The sequence below is a fragment of the Cystoisospora suis genome (assembly GCF_002600585.1).
Source record: "Cystoisospora suis strain Wien I chromosome Unknown contig_1966, whole genome shotgun sequence".
Taxonomy (NCBI): domain Eukaryota; phylum Apicomplexa; class Conoidasida; order Eucoccidiorida; family Sarcocystidae; genus Cystoisospora; species Cystoisospora suis.
In genome coordinates this window covers 411-20,151 of record NW_027154765.1, presented here as the reverse complement: position 1 = coordinate 20,151, position 19,741 = coordinate 411, and the positions used below count along the sequence as shown (strand labels likewise).

The window sequence follows — 19,741 nt, the reverse complement described above, 5'->3', positions numbered from 1 at the left end:
AAAGAAAGAAAGACAGAAGAAAAGAGAACAGGTATGAACACGCGCAGCAGGTCAAGTCTTTCAATGGTCAAGAAGAATTTGGCGGTATCTTCTCAGAATGCAGGCTTAGAGAGAAGAGCCAAGAGACTGCACAAGTTCCTTGGGAGAAGTCCCCGAGGCGAAGTTGAAGAGACAGGGGGGGGAGATCTTCAAGGAGACCACGAGAGGGAGGAGGGGAGGAAAAAGAAGAAGACCACCAAGACTCCATCTCTCCAGTCAAAGAGAATAAGAAGAGAAGGAGGAGGAGGAGAAGAGGAACCCTTTCTAGATTCTTCCTCGTCCTCCTCCTCCTCCTCTTTGATCTCGTCAGATCGTGGTGTTTCTCCTTCTCCATCATGTAGTCAAAATCGTGCAGGAGGTCATTCTCTTTACCCACATCTCTCGAAGAATCCCCAACCTCTTAAGCTCCAGCCCTCTCATAGAGCGAGCGTTCATTCTCTATCAATCCATCGATATCAACACAAGTATGGCCCTGCTACAAAGAGGCAGCAGCAGTCTCATCATCTTCTTTTTCCTCTTTCTTCCCATTCTCATCTTCTTTCTTCTAAACAGAAGAAGAATCTAGATGACACAGACAAAAGAAAGACTTCTTCTCATTCTCATTCTTCGTCTTCTTCTTTTCATAATAGTCGTCATGCTCTCAATCCTTCTTCTTCTTCTCCCCCCCCTTCCTCTTCCTCTCTTGGTCTTTCTCTCTTTCCCTCCCCCCAGTCAAGCCCGTCTCCCCATTGTCTTTCATCTCTTTCCTCTCGTTTACCTGGGGGACATTCTCTTATCTCTCCTGCTCCTAGTTCATCTCTCCGGTCGTCTTCATCCTGTCTCCTTGAGGGGGAAGACCAGGAACCATCGAGACAGCCGCAGCGTTCTCTCCCACAGCCCTCACAATCGACGATTGTCTTCGAGCCAGCAGCTAGCCATCCCTATGATCAGCATGCCCGTCATGGCACTCATGGGATTGTTGCCCGAGGTGTACGCGTGGACGATCGAGATGAAGAGAGATTTCCCTTACCAGCAGCAATAGCAGCAGCAGCAGGAGGAGGAGGAGCGGATCGATCAGGGGCAGGTCATCTAGGAGGAGGGCGAGGAGCGGGGAGCTCTCTACAAAGTCATTATGGCTATATGAATCGATACACTGCCAATGTTAACTATAGTCAGAATCAACAGAATTCATCAGCCACGAGGACGACTACGACTGGAGGTACTAGTAGTAGTAATAGTACAGGGGGGAGTTCCTCTGCTTCCTTACCTGCCGTAAAGAAGACAAGGCATATTCGAGGACTCTCCTATACCTTGAGAGGTAAGCTGTCCTGTCTGTCTATCTAGAGAGAGAGAGAGAGAGAGGAGGAGGAGATGTAGAGTGTTTAGAAACGGAGAGGAGTAGGGATTGAAAGATTTTTCCGTAGAGAGACGGGGGATGGGGAGGAGTGAAGATGGAAAGAAGAAGATGACGAGAGAGACGATGATAATGTTGATACAGACGAGATAAGTTTGCGCTTTCTTCTTTCTCTTTTTCTTTTTATCTCCTCGTACTTCTCTTGCTTCTTGCTCCTTCTCTCTCATCGTGTTTCATGTGTCTTCTCTTTATTCCCAAGCCCGGGTCCTGTCTCTCCAGTTGTTTGGGTATGCTTTATGTCATCCTGTATTCCTTCATATTCCTTTCTCTCTGCTGTTTCTTTCATTTAACTTTCCTCTTCTTCTTCTCCTGTCCTCTCTTTTCTTCTTCTTTCCTTGGTTTGTTTCCTTCTCAGATGATCGACCCTACGTCTGTTTCTCCTGTCGGTATCGAGACATCTTTCTCTCCCTCTCTCCAGATCGTCTTATTCTGCATGGCTATAAGGTACAGAAGAGAAAACACATACCTACTCTCTCTCTCTCCTTCTCTCGTGTCGGCCTCTTTTCTTCTCTCCTTCTCATTCAGCTAAACGAGATCAAAACACATAGAGGAGACAAAGACATCTCTTCGTATAATAGACGTTGCTAGGGATATCTGCAAATACCGATCTACGTCCAGCGCCTTTATGGGAAGGAACTCCTTCTTTCCACACATGTATGATGATGTATCTATGTATGTGTATGTACGTATGTAGTATCTATCTATCTTTAATCTATCTATCTATCTTTAATCTATCTATCTATAGCCTAGCTCTCTATCTAGAGAGGCGGGAGAGGGAGGAGTCGTGTTGGGTACGACGGATAGAGACAGGTTTGAAGATCTTTCTATTCTCCCTCTTTAATCTTCTTTTTCTTCTTCATCCCCCTTCTTCGCTCTTCTCAGTTTCCTGACAGCTCACAACGTCGTTCGTCTTTCATCAAACTTTCTTTCTGGAATTCATTCCTATCGTAGATCCCCCCCTAGATTTTCTCTTCCACCTATGAAAACATCCTGAAGAGTGACATGGAGATCTCTCCACTAGAATGATGGAATGCCGTTCTAAGAAAACGCGACTTTCTGTAGAATTCTTCTTCTTTTTCTTTTTCTTCTTTTTTCTCTTTATCTTCTTCTTGTCTTTTCATCTTTCGCAAATCCTTCGTGTATTTCAGGGGTGGGGGAGTGCCTTTGCGACGCACTGCGCTGAGAAGGGACGATGGTACTTCGAGGTCGAAATTCTCAAGAGTGAAGAGGACACTCTCGAGTTCATAGGAACGAATCATACATCTGACCTCTCTTCTTTCTCCTCTTCCTCTTCATCCTCTGCTTCTGCTCCCTCCTCTGCGACGTCTTCTTCTTTTTCGTCTTCTTCTTCTTCCTCCTCTTCTTCCTCGTCCTCATCTGATGAGAAGTGTCCCTCCATACACCCTCACTGGAGGTGAGAAGAAGAAGAAGACCACCAATGGTGACAGGCATCTATCCAAGGAAGGGTTGAATGATAGATGTTGGAATCTTGATCTTTCTTTCGTTCTCTTTTCTCTTTCTTCCTTCTGTATGAATGAAACAAGCAGAGCTGACGAGAAGAAGAAGAAGAAAAAGGAAGAGGAAAGGGCGTATGCTTACAATACACTCTATTGATAGAAAAGACTGCTCTCTCAGCTCGGCTTTCCAAAGACGTTCGAGTGGGGGGCCTACCACCTTGTAGTAGTAGTAGTAGCTGTAGTACTACTAGTAGTAATAGTAGGATTACTAGGCATGTCTCTTTTTCAGCCCTTTCTTTATCTCCCTTTCTTTCTTTCTTCTCTTTAGTGATGGATTGGCAACACTACAAGGCAATTCCCTTTCACAGGGTCTCTTCTCTCTGATCTTCTTCTTTTTTCTCTTCTTCCTTGCCTCTGTTCTTTTCTTTCTTCTCTTTCCTACCAAATACTCTTGTTTGTTTACATCATATGTACACTTTTCTTTTCACCATCCTCAGTCTTTCTTCTCTTTGGTCATGCTTGCTTTCATCTCTCTTTCTTTCTCCTCCTCTCATTCCTTCTCTCCCTCTCGTCTTTCTTTCTTTCTCTCTCTCTTGTCTTTCCTGGGTTTCCCTTGTAGAATTGGATGGTCGTGTCGCTATCAGAAGTACGATCTTCCTATAGGAGTGACAGCTCATTCCTTCGCTCTGTGCGGGTCTTTCCTCGGCGAGAAGAACGAAGCTTGTCTTGCAACAGATGGCTTCAAATTTCCTCTCGCTCTCTTGCCGTCTTCATCTTCTTCTCCTCTTTCTTCTTCTTCTTCTACGTTCAGGCCAGATATACGTAAGATGTTCCTTATCTCTCTTCCGGAGTTTTCTATGCGAGGAGGATGACTAGAGAGAGATAGAAATGTGTGGAGGTTGTCTTTTTGAGACGCGCTTCGTAGGACTGAAAGGAGGAGAAGAACGATGGTTTCTTGTATTTCTAGTTATCGTGGGGTGTATGTACACTGGAAGGAGAGATGGAACAGGAGATGACGAGGAAATCTTGCTAGGGGGAGAAGATGAGATGCTATGCTCATTCCACAGATGAGTGTCCTTTTCTCTTCTTCGAAGTCAAAGCGCATGTCTTATAGTATCTAGGAGAAAGAATCTGTTATGCATCTTCTCTCTAGACAAGTTTTGGAGTGTCCTATCTTCTTCTTCCTTTTCCTTATTCTTCTTCACACAAAGAAAGTAGAGATGAGACGAGAAAGTCAAGAGAACAGGTGTCCCTGAGAGATTTTCTTGTGTCGAGGTATGTACCCCTTAGCTTCCTAGCCTTCTGAGAGTTGAGGTGTATGTACACCTCAACCATCCTTGTTACCACCTCCACCGTTGATTCTTTCTCCCTTCTTAGTTATGCAGACGACTACTACTACTACGACTATCTCCATGACATTCCTTTGATTCTTCTCTTTTTCTTCATAAATTTCTTTCTTTCTTCCTCCTTCATGAAGGCCTTCTCTTCTTTTCCTTTCTGTGTAGTTTATGTGTATGTGGTTTCTTTTCTTCTGTTGTCTATTTCATCTTCTTAGACAAAGAGGGCGATGTAATAGGCTGTTTTCTGTCGCTTGATGAGCCTCGGTCTGTCTTGCCTGACCCACGGAGAGATCAAAAGCTCTATGAATTTCTCCAAGGTACATATAAGCCCAAGTAAAGAGAAAAGACAAACCAAAAAGAAAGAAAGAAAGAAGCTAAAAGATATAAACAGAAGAAGAATCACACAGATGATCGGGAATCTTCTGTAGTACCAGTAGACGTATATTTGTATAAATACTTACCTATCTATAAATATGTGTATATAGATATATATAGAGAGAGAGATCCATATATATATATGATGATAGAGCCTCGTTGTTTCTTTGGCTTACGTTCCCTGCTTGGCCTGCTTTTCTATTTTACTTTGTGTGCTGCTGACCCTCCCATGTGTGTATCGGTGACATTTCAACCGTGAGATGCCTCGAAGGATAGAAGCCTGTTCAAACCTTGTAGAGACATCCATATAGTATAGACGTAAAATCTATATCTATGTTCATATGTATCTACATAGGTAGAATCTTTACGGCATAGCGTATCATACTTACATGTATCTTTACTTTATATGTCTATGCATCTCTCTGCTTTGTGGTGACTGCTCGTATCTTAAAAGCGTTCTTTTTGAAGTTTTGCATAGATCGACCTCATTCTCTCTTCTCATGGTATACGCATTCAACTACATATAGAGATATGTATGTAGGGAGCGAGAGAGAGAGGTGGAGTGACTGAAACGTATCTGAAGATGACAGGGCGAAAGAGAAAACTTCTTCGTTTCCGCATCTCATACACGGCTCGGGAAAGAGAAGAAAAAGAAGAAGAAGATAGATGTCTATGAGATGTTTCTTCTTTCCGTGTGTATGTATGGACATGTCTATGTATGTATATATATATGCACGTGTGTATGTATGTATATGTGAATGTGGATGTGTGTGGGACGGTTTTCTTTTTCTCTCTCTTTGTTTCAGCTGGAATTCTGTGTGATCCCGACTTTCCTCCTCATCCCTCGATCGACCACAAGGCCTTCATAGAATTCTCCATCAACGGAAGAAGGTACACAAAGCCTGGTCTCCTCGTCATCTTATACGCACACGAAGACTAGAAAAGAAGAAGAAAAGGAAGGAAGGAAAGAAAAGAAGGGAGACAAGAGAAGGAGAAAGCGGAGGGTTCGTGTGTCTCTCGCTGTAGACAGATAGATAGATCTCTTCTCACCCAGCGAGCTAGATAAGCAGGCCGTTGAAGTCTCTTGCAGACCTTTGCTTTCTTATATCTCGTTCTTCTTTTTCGTGCGTAGTGGTTATTCTACACCGAGTAACGAGCTCTAGATTCAAAGAGGTAGAAATACCTAGACCACATGTAGGTGTGGGTATGAATGGATTGATGTATATGTGCGGGGTGTATAAACGATATGTATGTGTGCATATATGCGTATGAATATGTATATATGTATCTATGTATACATGTATGAATATGTATGTGTAGTAGTATGTAGGAATATGATAAGTACTTCGAGAGGAGGAGAAGACGAGGAAGAGAAAAAGAAGGAAAAGAAGAAGAACGTAGGGAGGAAAGTTGTCTTGAAAGAAAAAGATCTAGGGGTTCTCTAGTCTGTGGAAAGAAGTCACACTGTGACAATTCACCCCCCCCCCCTGCCTGCCGGGCTTTAGACTTTCCCTACTTCTCTTCTCTACGCGAGGCCTCATACAACTCAAGTCTAGGAGGGCATTCGTATTTCAGAGATATATCCATACAAAGTTCTATCGACGCGTACATACATACACATGTATATATATATAGATATATATATGCATACATATATATATATACGTATATACAAGGATATATAGTTCTTCTACGTTGATATCCATATGTATGTATATATGTGCGATTGGAGAGACTCCGGAACAGCCACCAGAGTTGAAGACTTCTTTTCTTGTCTTTTTCTTTCTTTCTTTTTGTGCGTAGGTTAGGTCGAGTGTTTGAGGGGTGTATTGGGACAGGTTCGTATCATCCAGCAGTCTCTCTCTACATGGGGGCCACACTTAAACTCAATCCTGGTAATACCACCCACACCAACGACTTTCATACATACCCTCCAACTCCACATCTCTCTCTATACTCCACGAGTTGAAAGGAAAGACTAGGCTCGTGCTCTCTATCTATCTTTAATCCATATATCTTCAATCTGTCTATCTTCAATTTATCTACCTATCTTCAATCTGTCTATCTGTCTTGACTCTATCTGTCTATCTCTGATCTTTCACTATATTCTTCCCACGTGAAGTTTTGAATAGCCTCGTATGTCTAGGGATGAAAGTCCTGTGAGGTGGATAGTGAAACATGCGCCAAAAGACAACAAGATGTGTATCAAAAATCTCCTGAAACTTCTATCTCTCTCTTCTTCTTCTTTCTCTCTCTTCTTCTTCTATCTCTCTCTCTTGATCATATACGAGTCCGCTGCGACTTTCTTTCTTTTACTTCGAGACAAGAGACGAGTTTACACGAGTGTCCTTGTTATGTGTGGATTATCTCTATCTTGTTTCTTCTTCTCTTTTCCTTCACTCTCTTTCCCTCGTCCCAGGTGCATAGGTGCATGCGTATCTGAGTATGTCTGTCTATGTATACATATATCTATTTGTATGTATCTACCTGTATGTACAGATATATGTGCATATGTATAGATGTATGTGTGTGTCTCTGCGGGTAGGCCCGGAGTTTGTGTATCCTCCTGATCCCTCGGAGAACTTCAAGCCTTGCAGTGAAATGCGACGGCCCTACATTCCTTAAGTTAACAAAGAAAGAAAGAAAAAAGAGAGAAGGACATGAGGGGAAGAGAGAGGGGAATAGTGACCAGAAGATTGCTAAGGCTTCTACAAGCAAAGTCTTCTGGTGGATATACACCTGCTATCCTTCTTCCGCCTCCTTCAGCGTCTCTAGAGATGATGGGACTTTTGAACTTTTTCTCTTTTCTTCTTGTCTTGGACTTCTTCCATTCCTCTCTTTTCTACTCCAAGCCGAGTAACCCATTCTTGGGGAATCGCTTCCCCAGTCTCTATAGGTGCATCTGCTATCTATCTTTAGGCCATGTTGACTCTAGATCTCTCTATCTATCTATCTTTAACCCATCTGTCTCTCTATCTGTCGATCTCTCTGTCTATCTCTTTATGCTTGTGTAGGTAGGTGTCTATAGGAAGGGGATTCTCATAGTCGTAAAATTATGAAGAGAGGCACTGGCAGTGAGTGCATAGAAAAGACAGGAGGGGGGAAGTTTAAGTTTTCTGTAGAGTATCTCTCTATATCAACCACCAGCATCGGTCTCTTCTCTCATTCTATTTTCATCGATCGATCTCGTGTTCTCTCTTTCTTTCTCCCTTCTTTTCTTTCTCTCTCTACGTCGCTCTTTCTTACTTTCATTCTCTCTGTCTTTCTATTTCTTTCAAAGTCTGTCGTTCTATCTATCTCTTTCTTTCATTCGTTTCTCAGAAGAGAAGGTCGTATGCTAGAGATGTAATTGGTAATGTCTTTCTTTCTTTCTTTCGATGAATGAGAAAATTATTCCCTCGTTGGCGAATTTCATTGAAAAGAAAGAAAAGTTCTTTTTCGTTTCAAACTAGAGACCCAAAGAAAGAAAAGTCCAGGGGGGAAAAGAAGAAGAGAAAGGAAAGGGAAGATATCTGCCTATCTGCCCTCTGTTGTGTGTATTTATTTAGTACGGTGTATGTACACCTGACATGTGTCGTGATGCCCTGATAGCAGTCCGATCCGCGTAAACGTTTTCGAGGTCTCTCCGACTAAGGAAACATTCCTTTTCTTGCTCTAGCAGACACGAACATCAATAGTCACATGTATCGACATATATCTATAGAGATACAGAGACAGACAGGTAGATAGAATAATGACTTGCAATAAGGACGTGCATCGTACATAGGTAGACTCGTATATCTGCATAGGTATAAAATCTCCATATAGATGTAAAGAGTCTTCTACCTCCATTATAGATATAAAGAGACATCGATGGATATATACGTTAGATGTAGATACACGCGGCAGTCTAGAAGATGTAAAGAAGACACCTGTCGACGTGGAAAAAGACTTCTTTCGTGTCTTCTTTCGAATGAGAAGAGAACAAGGAGAAAGAAAGATCCGATAAAGAAGAAGAGTAGACAGCTCAATGGATAAGAAGTTATATAGTCGACAGTCTCGATTCCATACAACTGAGAGAAGAGGGGATGTCGATACAAAAATACAGGAGAGGTGTGTGGGGGGATCGGTGCATGCATGACAGAGCATAAAGAAAATAGAGAGAGAGATATAGATGATCTCTCTTTCTAAAGTTCAGTTTTCGCAAGCTCTCTCTGTTAAGCTTCCATCTTCAGCACCCCAAGTTTTCCTATTTACATCCGCTCCTTTCTTCTTTTCCTTCTTTTCTCCAGAAGAAAAGAAAGAAAGAAAGAAAGAAAGGGGGAAAGATCTTCTTGTGATGACGTGATGTTCAGTTCATTCAAGTGTACATACACCACAAATCCTTCCTCTACTCCTTTCTTCCCGCAGCTCGCTCTCCCCAGTTTCCTAGTTTTTTTTTTCTTTCTTCATGTCAACCTCCACTGACAGGAGGGAGAAGAGCAAGATTGGATTGAGGGGAAAGAACTAAGACCTTCTCAGACTTGTCCTTCGGTACAGAAGATCCCTCTTTACCTTCTTTCTCTTTCTCTTCATCTTCGATAAGAGAATGATCAAGAGCTAATCGACAGGTAGGGAGAATCTTTTCAAGAGCCGGATACTGCTCTACGAGTTCATGTAGGACTTCTCTAGGAGTTATCGAGACTTTTGCTTCTGCACTTCTTTCTGTCTGCGTCCGCCTTTCTTCTTCTTTCTCGTCTTTAAATGGATCGATAGAGGTCAAAAGATCTTCGCTTCCCGGTTTAGAAGAGAACAAGGAAGACGGCAGACGAAGAAGAAGAGAAGAAGAGCCGACGGCCTCCCTGGCCTGACCGAACACCCTTACTCGAAGACATACCTCATCCATTCCTACACATCTTCTGTATTCAAACGATCGAATCTCCCCTACGTATGTATATACACACATACATAGATGTGTGTAGTATGACCGTCTACCTAGGTATATATATCTATATATGAGAGAGATATGTATATACATATATACGTATGTTTGGTAGGAGGTTGATAGATCAGAAGAAACAAGAGACGGGGGGGAAAACGTAGGCATGGAATGAAGATGTCGGGAGAGTAAGAAAGAAAAAGGAAGAAGACAATGAGAAGAGAGAGAGAAAGAAAGAAACGATTCTAGGAAAGTCGAAATTTGTCTCCACCTCTGAGTCCTCCTATCTATCAGTTCTGGCTTTGTCGAAGACACCGGGAGGTGTACATGCACACTCGGAGTGTATATACAGCTCAGAAGACGGGAGTCCTGTATATACACATCAGTATACTAAGAGAACGTTTCTCCGAGAAAGAGAAATTCCGAGAAATCTTCTCCTCGATACACCCTTGACTCTTCTTCCATTCTAAACGACCGAACTCACAAGAAAGAAGTTTGAAAGACAGAAAGAAAGCAGTCGAGGGAGTTCACACCACAGAGAAAAGATGGATTCGAAAGAGGGAGAAAAATTAGGGGGCAATGGAGAAACCGGAGGCCTTTCTAAACAGCAACTTCTCCTCCGTGTCTGAGAAACGATTGCAAAGGAGTGAAAGAAAGAGAAGAAAAGGAAAATAAAATAGGGAGAAAGAACGGAGAGCTTCCCTGTCTCCATAGCTTTATTGTCTTGCTTGCATGCAAAGCGTCGTCAGGCATTGGAGACGCACCAAGAAAAACGTCCCGATGATGCCTCTTCTCCAACTTTCTCCTTTCTCCCACACTTGCTCTCCGTTCTCTAGAAATTCTCTGATCTCCTACCTACACGGAAGCATGTGCGTAGAGCTCTCCCTTCTTTCTTCTCGTAGGAACTCTCCCCTCCGAAGCCACCGGCGGCGACGTCGATATGACATGTCGATGAATGAATAGATCATTATCTGCCGCCGGCTCTGCATGAATACAGGGAGATCTCGGGGTATTTGGGGTGCAACACTCGGGTTAGATATCGATCTAGAGATTCCATGAGAGGTTCTTCCCCTTTCTCTCTGGCTATTTCGACACATCGATAGATTCTTTGGCTTCTGTCTGTTCAATGAAGCAAGCAGGATAGAGAAGAGACTCCTCCCTTGTGAACAAGACATGATAGAGATAGAGTGACAGAGTCAAGAGATAGTGGAAAGGAGTCACTGAAGAAGAGTGGCTTACGAGGTGTATGTACGGTATGTACATATACCTCGTTCTTCTTTTCTGTCTCCGTGCACTTGGCTTTTTCTTTCCTTTCTTTTCGCCCGTCCCCCCTCATTGTCTTGGTCTTGTCTTCATGCGTTTCTAGATCTTTCTATCTTTCTTTCTTCAAGACTTCTCAAGAGAGAGAGAGAGACGAGAGATCTGTCATTTCTTCTGTCTACCTATCTCTCTGTTCACTCACTTCAGCTTCTCTTGCTTGCTTGCAACAGTTATCTTGGTGCTTCTTTTCTTGTTGGAGAGCACTCCTCCTTTCGATGCCTGCCGTTTCTTTCTTCTTTTCGTCTCTTCACTTCTACTTCTCTTCTTCTTTCTCTCCGCGAGAAAGTGAGAAGTGTTCTCTTCTTGCTTGTCTAAGTCTACCGGGGAACAAATCAGTAAGTAAAGCGCGTTGAAGAAAGACACATCTTCTTCTTCTTCCTCTTGTCCTTCTTCTTTCTTTGACTTTCTCTCTTTTTTCTTCTTCTTTTCCTTTCGTCCATTCTTTCTCGACCTTGCTTCTTTTAGCTCTGGGATTTCTTTCCTTCTTTCTGTGCATGTTGAAGCTACCGCTCCTGTTCATCTGAGAAGAGGGTGTGAAAGAAGACATACGAGAAGAAGAAGAGGACCGCCTTTCTCTCCAGACAGATGAAAGTGAAGAAGAAAGAAGATAAAGAATAGAGAAAGAGAGAAAGAAGAGGTAGATAGTTAAATAGATAGGGGTGTATCTCCTCATGTTTTCGTACTGTAGAATGAGGGACAGGTGTATGGACGGGTGAAAGGATTTGTCGAAGACTCGTCTCCATCTCTTCAGGAAGAGAAAAAGAGAGAGACTGAATGAACGTTTTCCGACCAAAGCTTTTGCACCTTCTTTGGATCTCCTGTGAGATAGAAAGAGAGAAAGAACGAGTGAGAGAGACAGAGGAGACAAGATGGTAGGACCGAAAGAGTCAGGGTATGACGAGTTAGGCCGTCCCATATCTCCATTTAGCTACCCTCTTTCGACAAGTTCTCTAAGAGTAAGAAGATCCCCCCCGTCATAAAATTCATATTAACTTTCGATTCAAACCTGCTTATCCTCTTCCACTTTCTTCTTCTTCTCTTCTCTCTTCATGCCTCACTCTCGTCTCTTCATTCCTCTCTTCTTTTCTTCTCTCATTCTGTCGCCCCCTCTCTCTCTGTCTTTACTTAGCTACTCTCCATACAGCTGTAGACATGTGCATACATAGACAGATAGGAGGTGGATTACATATAGATAGCTTTAAGATCGATAGACAGATTCAAGACAGATAGATGAGTTCTAGCCGTGTATGCACTCGTGACATGTGTCTCTACAGAACATGATATATCTAGACAGATTTACCTATATATGCATTTGTATGTATTCCAAGTATATGTCTGCAGGGGTGGATGTGTAGGGGGGACGGACCTAGCCTAGCGAAAATGACAGAAGAAAAAGTCTAGGGTTCAGACTAACCCTCCTTACGTCGCCGAGACATGCACAGCGCACAAAGCAAACAGTTGTCTACCTAGATCTACGTACAGGCACAGGAAGACATACCAAGACACCGATGTATAGAGATGTATACACTCTACTATATATACATACATATATACAGATATATAGCTGTGTATACTTACCTATATATGTATACGTGGATCTACAGATAGATGTGCCTACATATATACATATGTATATGTGTTGATCTCTCTTTCTCTGTCTGTATTTCTCTCTCTTCCTGTCTCCGCCTTTCTGAGAGAGATGGCCTTTTATCTTCCTCTTCTCCATCATTTTCTCCTTGTCTTTGTGAACTTCTTTTCTCCTTTTTTCTTTCCATCTATCCTTTCTGGGGTCTTTCCCCGGCAGGTAATTCTTATACGACATGCGGAATCGACGAATAACGCTCTCTTTCAGTCTCTTCAAAGACGCACGCTCGACCACGAGGGGGACGAGACTTCTTCCTCAGGTAAAAAGAACTTTCTCTCTTCACATGCGTACGCCGTGCATGCGATCTGCTTGAGAAGGTGAAGCGACGCGTGCCTCGTTGAAGGAGAAACGTCGAAAATCTTCATCTTCGGAGGTAGTAGAGACAGGTGTCGCCAGGCGAGAGAGCGATAGATAGATCAAACAGAGATAGACTTATTACATGTGATGGGTAGACTCAGGATAGATAGCTTAAAGACAGATAGATAGATACATTAAAGATAGATAGATGGATAGATAGATACATTAAAGATAGATAGATAGATAGACGTGCCTGAGAGAACGATTGAGGGAGAGAGAGAAGAGAAAAGTAGTGAAGTCTCATTTGGGGGGTGTAGACTACGTTTTCTAGTCTTTCAATCTTATCAGTTTTGTCTACTTCTTCTTCTTTGCATGCATGCAAAGACAACAGAGTAGTGGAGATTCTACCAGAAGGTTAAATCTGAATAACCCTCTGTCGTGTCCCCCTTGTATGCAATCTCTCCGTGTAAGATGGATTTCTGTCTATACCTATCTTTACAGAGTCCTTATCTCACCCCCTTTCACCTAAAAGTAAAGGGGAGAGACAGAAAGAGACATTGTAAATCTGTCGTGACCTTGAAGTGCTTAGATACGGACGGAGGTCGGGTCGATGTCTCTCCGTGTATCTCGGTTTGTTTCATACACAATTTTGGGTAATTTCTTCTTGATCGTCTTCAACGATGAAGAGGGCATGTACGCCTTCTTCTCCCATCTGCTACCTCATCCTTGGTGTATTTATACAGAGAGAGAAAGAGAGAGAGAGAGATCTATAGATCTAGGTGTGTATATGTAGAGGCGTGTTGGTTTGTAGTATTGTATACGAAGACGAGGGAGGGCAATGTAGAAGAGAGGAGAAAGAAGAAGAAGAAGAGATGTCTCGCTTCTCTTTTTCTCTTGTGTACATGCATTCATTCAGCAGAAGCGTTATTCTTCATACTCTTCTCTTCACTCATCCAAAGAAGTTTGTTCTCTCTCTCTTTCTTTCTTTCTTTTCTCTCCTTTCTGCCTTTCAGATTTCCGTTCATTGGGGGCATTTTTCGAAAGCAATCGAGAGATAGGCAAGTCTTGTTCCTCCTCTTCACTCTCCACCGCGCTTTCTTTTCTTCTTCAGCATTCCTCCTCTTGTTTCTTCTTCGATCGGCAGATGGATTGCCGTGGTCTTAGAAAGAAGGAAAGAAAGCCTTAGCTGATGCCTGACTCCGATTCTCTTCTCTCTGGGGTGTCGGTTTCAGTCTGTAGCTATCTGTCTTCTATCTACCTCTCGACTTCTCTATCTATGTGTAGCTAAGTTTCTATGTGTCTCTATCTCTCTACCTATGTACTGGCTTACGTCAGCCTTTATCCATGCATATCTCTCTTTGTATGTATACACCCTCCTCTGTTCTTCTTCCGGTGTGTCGACAGCGGAAGATAGAGCTCACTCCTTTTTCCTATTCTTTTTCTTTCATACGATGTCTTCCCTCCTCATTCACACCATCTCCTTTCCTTCTCTTCATACTGCCGATTTTCCTTCTAGTCACGAGTAATTATCGGCATGTCTGAAACAAGAGTTGCCAAGTGCGGAGACGGTGTATCGATAGATGATCCAATCCACCTCTATCTATATCCCACACACAGCTCGACATACATAACGGCATACCTCCTACTACTCTTCTTCTCATCTTCATGGTCTCGCTCATCTCTACATTCGTCTGTGAGATTTCGTTCCTCCTGCTAATGGCCTGTATCTCTATGGTCAGTCCTGTCATCCCTTCTTTCTCTCTTTCTTTCCGTGGGGTTTCTTTTGCATGCATTCTGTCGATGGTGTTTCTTCTGCGCGCTTGCTATAGATCCCGGATTAAGCCCGCGGGGAAAGATTCAAGCCGAACTTCTTGGCTCAAGATTTCGCCAGATCTATCTTGAACAGTCCTTCTTCGGGAAACATTCTCTTTCTTCTTCCTCCTCTTCTTCTTCCACAACATCTCGAGGAAAAGAAGATGATTCCGGATCGAAAAACACTGGCTCCTCTTCTCTTTCTTCATCCCTGGCATCTTCAGCGTCTTCTACAAGAGAAGATCTATGCGAGACAGGGGGCGAGTCTTCTCCTTCTTTCTCTTGTCGGTCTAGCAGAAAGAGAGAGACACCTACAAACCATTCCAAGCATCGGCATCATCATGGCGAGAGGATGGATCGAGAGAGGGGTGAAAGAAGAGAACACGAAGAAGAGCAAGAAGAGCAAGCCCACCACAACTGCTTGCCTCCTGTTAAGGGAGTAGTAAGAAACTTGAGAGATACGGACAAGTGATATGTCGTGCTTCTGTATACTCGTCTCCACAATGGGAAAACTACGCAGAAGGTCTATCTATTTGGATGTATCTATATCAGTGAATGGTCTAATTCTCTCTCTCTCTATATATATATATGTAGACTGTCTATATCTTTCTACATATATCTGTGTCTACATATATATGTGGGTGCTCTATCTGTCTCTCTCTATATATATCTAGGTAGATAGATACACGTATGTGCTCACTGTGCACTGGATGTATACCCGTTCCGTAGCATGCAGGAGGGGGTCTGTGTATAAGAGGCTTGTCATGTATGGAGGTTCAATACGACTCTTCCTCTAATACGTTCTTCCTCATAGTTGTTGGTATCGTTTCTCTTTCATCCTTCTCTTTTCTGTGTCTTTTACATTTGTCTATCTTTCCGTATCTACCCGGTGGCTATCTGTCTGTCTACTGACCTGCCTAGCTTCATACAGGCGACTGTGTATGTATCTGTGTCTCTCTACGTGGATTTCTTAAATCATTCCGTTGTGTTGTTCCGGTGTATGTACAGAGAGAGGGGGCCGTTCACAAGAAAGACAGTCGGTATGTAAAGCATTCTCTTTCTTACTTTCATCAACCCGAAGAACTTTTCTTTTGGTGGCCTCTGTTTATGCGTCCCTGTCTTCACCTCTCTCCGGCTCTTCTCTGTTAATCTTCTTTTCTTCACTAAGGAAAGTATCCGAAAGAATAAAATAAGAAGCGGCTCACTCACCTGTCTTTCCTACGTTACTACGACGGGGTGATCTCTATGAACGGAAGAGAAATGAAGAGAGAGAGAAAGACGGAAACAGAAGAAAGAAAGAAAGAATAAATTTTTTCCGGCTATGTTTACGCATGCGGGATTCATTTTGTTTTGCATGCAGAGGGTCGTTGTCTCTCCTCTCCTGCGATCTATACAAACCGGTCTGCCGATCATCAAAGCTCTTCATCTGGTAGGTATTTATGCACCTTTCTCGTCTTTTTCTTCTCCTGCAAATCTCCCTCTCTTCACGCGCGTCTATCTTACTCGAAGGTGGTAGATCAATTCATAGAGGCAGAGATACCTACACGTGCTCTAGGAGTTCAAATATACATACAAGCAGATCCAGAAATACAAAGGACTCTGCACGTTTACAGGTATAGAGAGCGATAGATCTAAGATAGATAGAGAGATAGATCAAAGATAGATCCGTAGGATTTAGGAAGCTTGTCCTTTTGATGTGTATTCGCGTCTGGATTGTTCTCTAAAGAGAAGGTCGTACGAAGCTTTGGTTCGACACCTACGTCCAGACAGGTCCTTAGATAGACGTCCATTTTATATGTCTATACATGCCTGCATGCATGCTTGTGTCTACAGGTGTGTATGTAGATATATGCTTTGTGTATGGATGTTTTCTCGGCTAGGAAAGAAGTGAGTGTATGATCGAGCCTGAGCTGTATGAGGTCGGCGGTTTATACAAGGAAATTCCAGTCGAAATGAGGGAGGAAGGAATCGACTCCGTTGAGCGCTTCGGCCCTAAGTATCAAAGCTTTGCTGGTAAGTTGACCTCTCATTCCTACATGCGAAAGTATATATATATATATGTATGTATATACATTTGTGCGTATGCAGAGACACACATCTATACTGAGTTATACACATGCATTTGTAGATACATATGTGTATGGTGACACGTCAAGATAGATCGATAGATAGATTAAAGATAGACAGATAGATCAAAGATAGATATGGATTTGAGTGTAGGTAGCTATCGTGTGGACTTCTCCCTTGTTAGAATGATGAATGAGGAGGAGACAGATCTTTTTATGACTGGTTAAGCCGGGGTGCATCCGTCCATTTTTTCCCTTCGTGCTGCGCAGGTTCGACAAAGAAGGATTTTGAGGAAAAGTTCCCAGGAGTATTTTCGATTCCTGATACACTGCAGAACGGGTGGTATGGCACCGGTAAGCTTTCCCTCTCTCTCTCTCTCTGTCGCCTGTCTCTTTCCATCCGTCCCTGCGCACTTTCTCTTCTTTTGTTCGTTTTCTTCTTTTCTGTCTTTCCTCCTCCTTGACTTGGTAGTCTCGATGCTGTCACTAAACAACCGACATAGTTCATTCTATTTCTTGCTGAAAGTTTCTTGTTCTCTCCCTCATTAGTCAAATCTGTACGTTCTTGCTCGACACTCAGGTGTACGTACACTCCACGAGAGATAAGATGAAGTCAAATTCACGAAAGCAAGCTCTGCGTAGTGACGTAAAGGAAGGATAGACTTTTTCTTTCTCTTCTTTGTTTTCTCTGGAGGAGAGAATTCACCCTCGTGCTCTCATTTTCTTCTTATTCAGTCGTCTGTGCTTCTACATCTCTCTCTCTCTCTCTGATCGCATGTACTTCTCTTGAATACAAATGTGTGGTCATGCGAAGAGATACAGAGAGAAAGAGAAAGAGAAAGAGACACACACACATTTCACGGGGTACATAAGTAGCACTATCAGAACTTTTGAAGTGTCGTACTAAAGAGAGGGAGGCAGTAGATAGATAGATAGGCGCGAGTACTGCAGTACGTTGCTATTTGAGAGGTGTGCGTACATCCAGTGGAGTGAGATTTTGATCGGTATGGACGTTTGTTTCCATCGTCCTTTTCTCTTGTCTTCTTTTCTTGGTTCCTTTCTCCTTGGGTTGAGACTGATTGCGCCTCCTCTTCTCATCTTTTCACCCTATGTGTATGTGAGGTGTATGTACACTCCAATGGTGTTGGCTTCTGTCTTTCTTTTTGCTTAAAACCTTTAGAGAGAGGGAGAGAAGAATATTCACACGCGCGTGAACGTGTCTCGAGGCTAGCTGAAATGTAAGGAGACTCTAGCGAGCGACCAAAGTCGAAGAGACAGCTCGCCTTTCGTAGTCGTGTGTCGCGGTTTCCTTTCTTTCTTTACGCCTCTTCTCTTTTTGCCCGTTGGCTGGTAGAGTGAGCCTGAGAGAAAGATAATGCGTGTGTGAAGGTTTCTGTGTTCTGGTCGCTTTCGTGATCGAAAGCTACAGAAGAAAAATGCCACGTCCGTTCTGTCTGGGATCTTCATTCTTTCTCATGAGAATCTCTTTCTTCTCCCGGAGTGCTACAAATGCGTCTCCATCGATCTCTCGTGACTGTTCAAGCTTTGCAGTCTTACCAATGTCTATGAAGAGATACTCCAAGAGAACCTATCAAGAGACTATGGCATATCATTGATACATCTATGTATATATATATATATATCCTTGTATCAACACACAGTTCGCCTCTCTCAAAATACCTATATGCAGATATACATATACATTCGTACAGGCTCCATTTTACAAAAGTACTCTCTCTACATACATGTGTATGCCTATCTGCAAGCTCCACTGTAAGAAGGTATTCTCTCGTTCTCTCACTTTCCCTCTCTCTATATATGCCTCGCATTTCTGTAAGCTGTCCTGCCCATCTCTGGAATGAAGCTTGCCATTCTACAATCTTAGGTAGGTACAGATAGATAAAGAGATAGATTAAAGATAGATAGATCGATAGCAGGTAGATATAGGTCTATGTATGTATAGATATATATGTATCTCTGCACGCACTTTTCGATGTAGAGATAGTGGGTGTATTGAATGTTTCTGTGTAGATCTCCATCTGTAGATACGAGTTTGAAGATCGATGTATCCATTTAAAGGCAGAGAGAGATCTTTATGTGGGTCTGTCTGTCTATACATCCCCGAGAGTCTATATAGTCTTTCGATCCGCTATATCCGCCAGTCAAGGCCTTCTCTCTCTCTCAATCTTGGTGTCCCTATCTCTCTATCTATCTCTTTCTTTCTCTTTTTTCTTTTCTATATATCGCTGTGTTGAAGTGTGGTGTATGTGTCTCGCCCTTCTTTCTTTCTTTTTCAAGGATTTGGTCGTGGGTTCAGCAGTCTGAGATCTTCGGTTTGCATACCCTCATTATGGTAGGACACGGCCATCACCTCGACCTCCTCTTGAAGGCTCTTCTCTTCTCTCACCGAGGAGAGCAGCTTCTTCGCTCTAGGACGTTCGTCAAAGCCCCATCTCCCTCATCTCCAGCTTTCGACTTCCTCCCGCCAAGTGCCACCCTTGCTGAGAGACCAGAAGAAGGAGAGAAGGAAGCGAGAGAGTCCTCTGGAGACAACAGGGAAGACAGTCGGAGCAGCGGCGGCACATTCTCAGCATCGTCAAGCAGTAGTGCAGGAGGTTCCTTATTTTCCACTGTCTTCTCTGCAGGCGTCCGAAGTTATCTTCATATGTCGGGCCCTTCCCATCCTAATACGAATGCCTCGATAGGCACTAGTAGTAGTAGTAGCCACCTGCATCAGCATCATCCTTTGAAAGAAAAGAAGATCTGTGCTTCTTGTACACCTCCATCTTCCTTCGCAGCATCCTATGAGACGGATCTAGACTTTCTTCTAAATAATACAGGAGTCGTCAGTCTTCACTTAACGGTAGACCGAGCATTCGTGCGAGGACGCGTAGCCTCTGGGACATCTCAGTTGCGGTCGCTCTTCTCACCTACGACGTCATTAGGGTCGTCGTCTTCTTCTTCCTCGCCGTCTCACTCTTTTGTCGAATATATTCGAGAGAAAAGATCTGCGGCAGTGGAATGGTAAGATGAAGAAAAGAAGGAAAGAAAGAGTGAGAGAGAGAGAAAGAAAGAGAGAAATAGAGAGAGAGAAAGAAAG

General features: G+C 43.0%; 1 protein-coding gene across 1 annotated transcript; it reads left to right on the top strand.

Moving 5' to 3' along the window:
- Positions 1 to 17: 17 nt before the first annotated feature.
- Positions 18 to 19,720, top strand: CSUI_004274 (spry domain-containing protein). Its single transcript, XM_068064467.1, has 17 exons — positions 18 to 1,336; positions 1,788 to 1,876; positions 2,581 to 2,846; positions 3,509 to 3,711; positions 4,445 to 4,546; positions 5,411 to 5,495; positions 6,408 to 6,499; positions 7,150 to 11,777; positions 12,626 to 12,725; positions 13,777 to 13,821; positions 14,593 to 15,017; positions 15,584 to 15,615; positions 15,936 to 16,004; positions 16,456 to 16,588; positions 16,912 to 16,995; positions 17,822 to 17,879; positions 18,940 to 19,720. The coding sequence occupies exons 1-8, from the start codon at positions 34 to 36 to the stop codon at positions 7,227 to 7,229; spliced, it is 2,220 nt and encodes a 739-aa protein (XP_067923557.1). The 5' UTR covers positions 18 to 33; the 3' UTR covers positions 7,230 to 11,777; positions 12,626 to 12,725; positions 13,777 to 13,821; positions 14,593 to 15,017; positions 15,584 to 15,615; positions 15,936 to 16,004; positions 16,456 to 16,588; positions 16,912 to 16,995; positions 17,822 to 17,879; positions 18,940 to 19,720.
- The last annotated feature ends 21 nt before the right edge of the window (positions 19,721 to 19,741 follow it).